The sequence below is a fragment of the Hordeum vulgare genome, chromosome 3H (assembly GCF_904849725.1).
Source record: "Hordeum vulgare subsp. vulgare chromosome 3H, MorexV3_pseudomolecules_assembly, whole genome shotgun sequence".
NCBI lineage: Eukaryota > Viridiplantae > Streptophyta > Magnoliopsida > Poales > Poaceae > Hordeum > Hordeum vulgare.
In genome coordinates, this window is record NC_058520.1 from 336,500,144 (window position 1) to 336,510,031 (window position 9,888).

The 9,888-nt window shown below is 41.5% G+C and overlaps 1 protein-coding gene across 1 annotated transcript; it reads left to right on the top strand.

Moving 5' to 3' along the window:
- The first annotated feature begins 5,317 nt into the window (after window positions 1-5,317).
- Window positions 5,318-9,631, top strand: LOC123439924 (exocyst complex component SEC3A-like). The gene is made up of 7 exons (XM_045116538.1): window positions 5,318-5,942; window positions 6,591-6,667; window positions 6,758-6,825; window positions 7,397-7,499; window positions 7,691-7,854; window positions 8,153-8,270; window positions 9,303-9,631. The coding sequence occupies exons 1-7, from the start codon at window positions 5,606-5,608 to the stop codon at window positions 9,426-9,428; spliced, it is 993 nt and encodes a 330-aa protein (XP_044972473.1). The 5' UTR covers window positions 5,318-5,605; the 3' UTR covers window positions 9,429-9,631.
- Window positions 9,632-9,888: the final 257 nt, after the last annotated feature.

Sequence of the window (9,888 nt, forward strand, 5' to 3'; positions counted from 1 at the left end):
CTTGAGCAGAACCAATCTAGAGCTCCGGCAGGACGATCCTGCCGGGGAAACTTCCCTCCCGGAGAGGGAAATCGTCGCCATCGTCATCATGAACACTCCTCTCATCGGAGGGTACTCATCACCATCAACATCTTCATCATCACCATCTCATCTCCAAACCCTAGTTCATCACTTGTAACCAATCTCCGTCTCGCGACTCCGACTGGTAATTGTAAGGTTGTTAGTAGTGTTAATTACTGCTTGTAGTTGATGCTAGTTGGATTACTTGGTGGAAGAGTTTATGTTCAAAACTTTGATGCTACTCATTACCTCTCTGGTCATGAATATGATTATGCTTTGTGAGTAGTTACTTTTGTTCCTGAGGACATGGGATAAGTCATGCTATAAGTAGTCATGTGAATTTGGTATTCGTTCGATATTTTGATGTGTTGTATGTTGTTTTTCCTCTAGTGGTGTTATGTGAATGTCGACTACATAACACTTCACCATTATTTGGGCCTAGAGGAAGGTATTGGGAAGTAGTAAGTAGATGATGGGTTGCTAGAGTGACAGAAGCTTAAACCTTAGTTTATGCGTTACTTCGTAAGGGGCTGATTTGGATCCACTAGTTTAATGCTATGGTTAGACTTTGTCTTAATTCTTCTTTCGTAGTTGCGGATTCTTGTGAGAGGGGTTAATCATAAGTGGGATGCTTGTCCAAGTAAGGGCAGTACCCAAGCGCCGGTCAACCCACATATCAAACTATCAAAGTAACAAACGCGAATCATATGAACATGATGAAAACTAGCATGACAGAAATTCCCGTGTGTCCTGGGGAGCGTTTCTCCTCCTATAAGACTTTGTTGAGGCTTGTCCCTTGCTACAAAAGGGATTGGGCCACTTTGCTGCACCGTTGTTACTTTTGTTGCTTGCTACTTGCTACGAATCATCTCACCACAGAACTACTTGTTACCGATAATTTCAGTGCTTGCAGATATTACCTTGCTGAAAACCACTTGTCACATCCTTCTGCTTCTCGTTGGGTTTGACACTCTTACTTATCGAAAGGACTACGATAGATCCCCTATACATGTGGGTCATCAATAGATCACTGCATAATCGCAGTGCTCATGGTAATGAAGAATATATATAGAGAGATACCCATCTAGGTACTAACTACTGACACGTAGGTCTATGGTGAACTAATCACACATCATCACCATGGGAGTAGCAAGTTGATGTAGAGGCACTCCATGATCGACCCCCCGTCCGGAGGGCATCGAAAGAGGGCTCCAGATGGGCACACGATAGAAAAAAGACTTGCAACGATAGAAACTGTGTATCGGGATGCTCTCTGTGGTTCTTGGGATAATACATAATTTATTTTTAGGACAAAGAGGGGCACCAGAGGCCAAGGGAGGTGGCTCCACCCCCTGGGCACACCCTGCTGGCTTGGCGCCACCCCTTGGGGCCGCCGACCTCCTTCCAAAGCTTCCATGTCCTTATTTTGTCAAGAAAAAAATGTCAAAAAGTTTCTGGGTATTTGAACTATGTTTGGTCCAGTATTCCTGAAAATCCAAAAACATGCAGAAAACAACAACTTACACTTGGCACTGGGCTAATAGGTTAGTGCTCAAAAATAATATAAAACAACAAGTAAATGCCTAAAAAGCATCCTAGAATGATAATAGAATAGCATGTAACAAAAAAATTATAGATACGTTGGAGATGTATCAAAATTCTGGAAGCAGAAAGAGTAGAAGAACTAAGAGCGGAAATAAACACACGACTACCTGATCCTAAGAGAGAACAAAGTAACCAAGCAATAACGGATATATAAGGAGGTAAGGAAAAGAAGAAAGGCAAAGGTAAGACAAATAAAACCCTTCCTTACCCTAAGGTTGCAAGTCCACCTTCGAACGATGCACTTGATTCCTCATTTTTGCAAGAAATATCCGATCTTAAAATGTCGATCCATGTAACTAACATGTTCAAAATTCCTACATTTGCTAAGTTCATGTGTGGCATTGTTAACAATAAGAGGAGTATGAATCTGAAGGAACATGTGGCTACAATAATGGAGTATCCCTTTGAGAACAACATACCCGAGAAGTTGGGAGTCCCTCGTATAGGCATGATATCTTGTTCAATTGCTAATCTTTATATAAATAATGCTCTTTGTGATGTAGGGGAAGGCGTTAGTGTAATGCCTCTAAATCATTATCATAAATTAAATCTAGGTGAACGTACGCGCACAATATAACCTTGCAGATGGCACATAAGTCAACAAAGAAGTCAGTTATACCTACTGAGATTAGACGTGCATGTTATACCTACTGATTGTGTTATCCTTGACAGGCCCGAAGATGAAAATTATCAATTATCCTTGGTAGGCCTTTTTAAATACCACATATGCAATGCTGGATTGCTCCGAAGGAAAAGAAACCTTCAGAATCTACAAGGAAGAGATAGTAAACTTCTTCCAAAATAATCGAGGAATGAAGGTGAAGTACGTTCCCCAACCAAAATGACTATATGAAGTAAGTAAATAATATTTAAGACCACCAAAGACTTGACACGACAACAAGGTACAAGATTGAGCTAAGCAACCGAAAAATCAGAGCTTGATGGGAGGCAGTCCATTAATGTGGCAATTTCAATTTTAGTTTTTACAGCTTTTTGCTCTCATAAATAAACTAATGATTTTTTTTCTTGAAAGAGTTGTTTTTGACTCTGTGTCATAGGAGAAACATTAAAGAAAAAAGGTGGAATAAAGAAACAAAGAGAAGATCAAACATTGAGAAAAACGTAATAGTAAACGGGTGCTTGCGCCTGTATCCATGGTCGCATGAGATAGCCGAGAGGCGTCAAAAAGGGCTTAGACAGAACGATGGTGTATGATACGACCGCTCGCGCTTGTTTGAATGGTCGTATGGGACCCTCATTGAAACCATTAACAAGTCCCGCACTGAAGATGACATTTCAAACAAGGGCAAGTGCCTGCATGAGCCGTTGTTTGGACCCTCGAGAGAACGCAACCATGAAAACAAAGAGAATGATGTTCTATCAAACGAGCATCCACACTCATTTGACAGTCTTCCCCGCACGTCTTCGACACCTAGAAAGAACCATGATGTTCCATATGAACACTTGCGTCCGTTTGAGCGCATGTCCTAGGTATGGAAAGCCTAGATCGACATAAATCAACGTGAGACGACATCACATATGGGCTCGAGCAGCCATATGATCGGTTGTTTGGACCGAATATTCATACAATGAGGTTGCCAGCGCAATGGGGGTCTTATTCCTCCTTCCCTCGCGCCAAAATCTCTCTCTCTCTCTCTATCAAAACCTCACAAAAATCATCTAAAACCTCTATTTCTTCGCGAATTTTGTTCGTTTGATTCAGGCATCTTCATCCTTGGTAAGTTTCTGCTCATATCCATGGTTCATTTGCAAGGTTTGATGGTGATTTCATACATGTTCATATCTTAGATGATATGCTAATATTTTTAAATTTCCGTTTGATTTGCGTGTTAGGATTCAAAGTAATAGGTTAGAATCTGTCGAACCCGATCCTAAGCCATGCAATTCCAGCTTGTAAAATATCATATCACTTTGTGGCCTCATGCACGGTAATCACCACGGCTGCCACCTTACCTTGGCCGGGACCGTTTGCGTCTTTTGGCTCACGTATATGACTATGTCGCCAGCAATAATATGCCAGAGAACCCGGGTCGACATGGCTAGTTATAAACCCAAGTGGCACATCTGTACAGGGACAGACATACATAACCCAACAAAGAAGGCGTCGGTCAACAACGTGTGTAGACGAGTCGTAGCAAGCTACATGGAGTCCATTACACCGCGTGACATTTCCTCGAGAGGACAGACACAATAGAAAATAAGGATACATGCCCGTCAACAAATGTGTCCGGCGCAGTAGCAAGCTACCAAGGCTCGGTGGAAGCACAGAGAGGCATTTCCCAGTAAAGAGTACTACTAAAGGCACACCACTAGGTGTCGAATCCCACACATATCAATGCATTTCAAACATACACACAATATGCACAATATGTGCAGATACAAGATGGCATAACAACATAACTGTACAACACATCATTTATTTAATAGACTCCGAAGATCCAACACAGTATAATGTTACAAATAGAAGGGGGTCACATGACCCAACATTCAGAGCATACAAACATCAAGTGCAAGTTACATGTCTGGTTACAGACATCTATTAAATGCAGCTAGAAGAGCCTGAAAAGATAAAATGACCCTACCATAGGATCCAGACCCCTATCTGGGTTCCCAACCTATTCCATCGATGTTAACGTCAACATGAAGACGTAGAGATAACAACGTCTATCTCTACAAAAATGTAAATAAGCAACAGTGAGTACGAAGGTACTCAGCAAGACTTACATCAGAACTAACTACATATGCATCATGTATCAATCAACGTGATTGTGGGGTTTACTGCAGAGATGCCAGCTTTGACCTTTGGCTAACCTAAACTATAACAATGTTTCATACCTCTCTTTTCTGCCTACGAGAGAGCGCACACGAGTCCACATATCGACCACATCAATACACCACCATGGATCCTCTCTCATCATCCTAAGAGAAGGCCATCCATAGCACTCACACTTATCTGGACCATTTTAAAGTATCTCACTACAAGAAATATGCTCATACATGACGGTTTTTAAGATGTCGTTGATGAATTCGTCATAAATCTATGACGATTTCAACCGATATCGTCGTAAACCGTTTGAGGGGATCAAATCTACATATAAATTACGATGATGTGAGTCACTAATGTCGTAACCGCATAAGATGAGATCGTCATAACTTTTACGACGATTGTAAAAATGTCGTAACATGTTCTAACTATATTGACATGTCACTCGTGGGTCCATTCTATCCCACCTCTAGTTCAATTTTGCAACAAATATTTGGTAGGTTCTTTAAAAAAACTAAATTTTGCCACTCGGAAAATAATTAAAAATAGCTAGAAAGATCAGAAATGCATACAAATTGGTCCTCATACGTAAAATGTGGTCTAACTTTAGAAAAAATTTGTGTGATGTCCTTTTGAAAAACATTTTTGATAGATGATTCACAAAAATCATTTATTTTTAGTACCTATAAATTATTCTAAATCAATAATTTTCCGAACCAATAAAAACCCTTCCCACGGATCGATGATATGGCGCCCATCCATCCATCCATCCATATCTCCTTCCCACATCCATCCATCCATCTATCTACAGAAAAAAAACTGAAAAAGAGATAACCCCACCCACATCCAAACCCTAACTCAGATCCTCCCATCCCACCCTTTCTCCATCGTCCCCATCTCCTTGCTGCCGCTGCCGCCACCTCCTCCGCGTCCCTGCCCCCCTCCCGATCCACACATCCTCTCCTTCCTCACCGGGTACGATGGAGAAAGTCGCGTCCGCACTCTCCGTGCCGATCCTCTCGGCGCTGCTCGGCAGGGCAGTCACGCTCTTCTTCCTCACCGGGTACCTGCACCACAAGCGTGCCGACATCGCGCACGTGCCCCCCTCCGCCGTCGCCACCGCGCCGGACCTGCCCAACCAGGTCCGCCCCGCCCATGTTCAGATCCTACCCTCTGCTGCTCGTCGTGGGCCTCCTCATCGCGCTGTTCCCAGCGGCGGCCGCCACCTTCGGGCCGCAGCCAGGGGCACCGTGCGACCCCACTCTCCTGGCGACGCAGGCTGCGCTCTTCTGCGCCCCCGACATGCCCACCACGCAGTGCTGCGAGCCCGTCATCGCCGCCGTCGACCTCGGGGGCGGCGTCCCCTGCCTCTGCCGCGTCGCGGCCGAGCCGCATCTGGTCATGGACGGCCTCAACGCCAGCCACCTCCTCAAGTTCTACACCTCCTGCGGCGGTCTCCAGGATGGCGCCCGCCTTGCCGCCGCTTGCGAAGGTACGCTCCCACCACCATCTTCCTCTCTGATTATATAGATACATAGACATGTGAGTTATTTCTTGTCCCTGTGCTGCATCTAGTGCATAACCCTCTTTCGATATTTTAATTGTTCTGTGCTAGGAAACTATTAGGCAATAACTGTTCTATCATACAAGATGTTACAGCATGTGCTGAACAGTATTAACTTCATTTAGCTAAGCATTCGTGAAAAGGCGAGGCAGATAAAGCTTTTTCTCCGAGTATTGAAATATTCATCAGGGGTGGTACTTGAGGTTTGTTTCGTATATACTGTAAAATCTTCCCAGCTAATACTTCTCCAGTTTGTAACAGGAGTTACAACATTGGCTTGTCTAGTGGCATTAATTATGTTAAAGCTTTCACCTATGTAGATATGGTGTTGTCAACCAGATGGAGAAACTGTTGGATTTGTGTAGTTTTATTGGCTAATGCTGCATATGCTCTTCTATATTTCGATCATTGTCTACCTCATGAATCATCATATGTGCATAACATCCCCACTATCTGCATTTTATATGCACCGTCAGCCGATCAAATAAAGGATTTTCACTACCTTCTGTTGTGGTATTTTCCTCTGCTTTTCAGTCTTCTGTTAGAAACTTAACCTGATCCTTTTGTTTCAGCCAGCCAAACTTTACAAGTTGAAACATCTTACGAAGGTTGAGGTTATTTTAAGTGACCCTAGTGGTTGCACATTTGTTCTGGTATAGTTCCCCTTGCATTCTTCTTCTGTTGGTAGTTAAAGAAGCTATTTGTTATATCCACTTCTAACCATTTAATAAACTGCACTGTAGGGGTTTCATAACCTTAGGAATCAGGCTGTTGCTCCTCCACAATGGACGATGCGAAACATTGATGATAGGTTGTTCCCTAGAAAGTCTTCTTTGTGGTGTTAGATCTGCTACTTTTGGTTAGCCTGTTTTCCTTCCTTTTTTACATGTTTTTGAAGTCTACACATTCAGCAAAACGATAATGACGTTCTCTTACATGCTGTTTACTCTCCTTTAGATTGTTTTTTTGGATTTTTTTTTGTATCTTCTCTCCGCTTTATTTGCCCAACAAATATGTATAAGAAAAGCCAACTGTGCACATGTAGTGGCTGCTTTGCTTTCTATTGTCATTTTGCGTTCTTCAAAAGATATTTTGCATGTTGTTTTCACTGTGATGTATTGCTTTGGCTTGGGCTCATGTTTTATGAAAATGGCTGGAGCACTGCCTTTTAACAAAAAAGGGAGATTAACTAGAAATAACATTTTAAAGCTAGCCAGTCCTTTAGCAGATATGGAGTAGCAAATTAGTTCTATGTATATGTATTACAAAAAACTAAATGTAAGAGACTAACACAAATCTGTTTGATGGTAAAGTTAAGGTAGATCACATTGATGTGGTGACCTAAGAGACCTTTGACAATTGTTTGTTTATTTCTTTTGCAGAAATCGTCTACTTTTTTGTATCTTGAAAATCTGCAAGGAGATACTTAGTTATCTTCCAAAAGTTGTTGGAATTGATATTGTGGAGGTAGCTCTCTGGGCAAAGGTGCATATAGAAACTTTGTCTCCCATTATAGAGACGTGCTTTTGACCTTCCCCATACCTCCCGCCCCCCTCTATCTTAACTAAATTACTACAAGTGGACTAATTTCTTCGACAAGCTACCGATCGGTTTATATACAGATTAAGTGAGTCCAATTGCACGTTGGCTTGATATTTTGTAATTATCTTTTTTAGGAAAATACAGTGACACTGGATAACCAAGAGAATAACAAAGAAGGGAAAGAAACATCTGTTGCTACTCAGACCGAGAGGAAAGTAACGGCAAAAGTTACTGTGGAAAATGATCTCGTGTCTCAAGCAAAGGACGAGGAGGAGGACATGGAGACACTTCTTGACACGTAAGAAATGACCATATTACTAGCTATTTCTTGCTGTATTAGTATTACTTCTTTTAGAAATATTTTCTCGTTGGCTTAATTTATGCTCTTGAAAGCTGCATATCTAATACTCCCTACGATCCAAAATAAGTGTAGTTTTGAACTGGGGTTAGTTCAAAACTGCGACACTTATTATGGATCGGCGGTAGTAATTAATTTCTGTTTTGTTAGTTGTATTCTTTTTTAGTTGCCTGTTTTCAACCTAGCATTGTTGGCTTACTTGTTGGCAGCAGATATTTGACAAATGTAGATAATGCAGGTATGTTATGGGCATTGGTGAAGCTGATGCTTTCTCCGAGAGATTGAAGCTGGAGCTTGTTGCTTTGGAAGTAGCTAATGTCTATCAGCTGGTGGAAAGTGAGCCTTTAATAGAGGAGGTATAACTTCCATTTTTGCCGTATCAAATTCTATGCGATGCTAATGGATTTTCTATGATATCAAACCACGTTGCCACTGCATGCCACTTTTATTGCTAAAATCATGAGTTGATTCTTTTGTCACACTATTTTATTCCATTGACTGGCAACTGCCTGGATTTGTAGGTTTTGCAGGGTATTGACGTTGCTAGTTCTAACACGTGTTGCGATTACGATTGTTCTCGTTCTAACTCGTGTTGCGATTACAATTTTAAATAGCGGATAGCGGGCTCGCTATGGATTTGGGTCGGTATAGCGGATTGCAAATTGCGTACGCTATTGCGGGCGCTATGTCCTCACAATATACTTATAAAAATGTGCAAGATATTAAGCGTGTTTTGTATATTTTTAGAGTTGTCAATAAAAATCAGTTTTTTAACTTTGCAATTTATTTGTATAAGCTATGTGTGACAGTCTCCCTAAGTTACATGCACATAAGATGTTTGCATGGTCAAAGCTGTTGGCTACAGTCTACTAAAAACACTTATGATACAATTGTGTCCGTATGTATCCAGCCACATACCTCAATATTTTAATCAAAGAACTTCTCTGTCCGGAAGCATCATGTTAAATTGATCAACTTGTAATGAGATAAGACTTTTCGTGTAGCAACTGTCTTGGTTCTACCCGCAAAATAAATTGTTTTGGTTCTGCACTTTCCATCGTGTATCAAAGTAGCAGTACTTCAGGCTAGCAGCAGAACCAAGGGGAGAGAGAGGTGGGTCGTACAATAGCTAGACGGTGTTGCATGCGTGACACACATGCTTGTGGTGGTGTTTAGGGTTTTGTTTGTAGACTTGTTAGGATTTGTACTGTCTATGTTCATCGATTCAAACTGTTCCTCAAATATTAGTTTCCATATCTGCCTTGCCATTTTGCATGAGTTCAACTATTACTCTTCTGTTAATTCTTATCCTGAGATCCGTTGCCTTGCACCACACTAATGTTTCATCCTTGCACCACACTAATGTTTGAATGAATTATGAATTGCAGGAGAAGGCTTCCTACTTTACCAATGCTGAGAAGCTCAAGGTCGGGTACACTTCGCGTACATGGATTAGAAGAGCAACATCAGGGGAGGGGGTCCGAAGTCGATGGAACAGTACTATAATTGATTGATGATGGATGGTTGCTGTTGTTGGTAGAAATGGTAGAAAGACTTTTAAGCGGCAGCTGTTGCTGGTAGAAATGGTAGCTCTAGTCCCATGTAGTGTAGTTCATGTGCTTGGGCTGCCCTATGTTGCTTCATTTTTATGTTAATTAAGTTTGTCAAATGTACCTACTGTCGTGTCGTGGCTTGTTTGAATTCCCTCTTTGTTTCACTTTGTTGCTGGAACAAATAGAAATGAAATCACTTTCTGGAACAAAAAGTTGCTGAATTCAAAAATGAAAAAAAGCCAAAACTGAAACTGGACCAAATGTATTTGGGCACTAAAAGACCAAGGCCCAAATTATAATGGTACATAAAAATTCGAAAAAAATATTAGAAGTGGCATTAAATAGTCCAAGGCCCAAAAAATAAAACCAGCCCATGTGATCAATTGAAATGGGTTGGGCTAATTTCAACCATGATATTTTG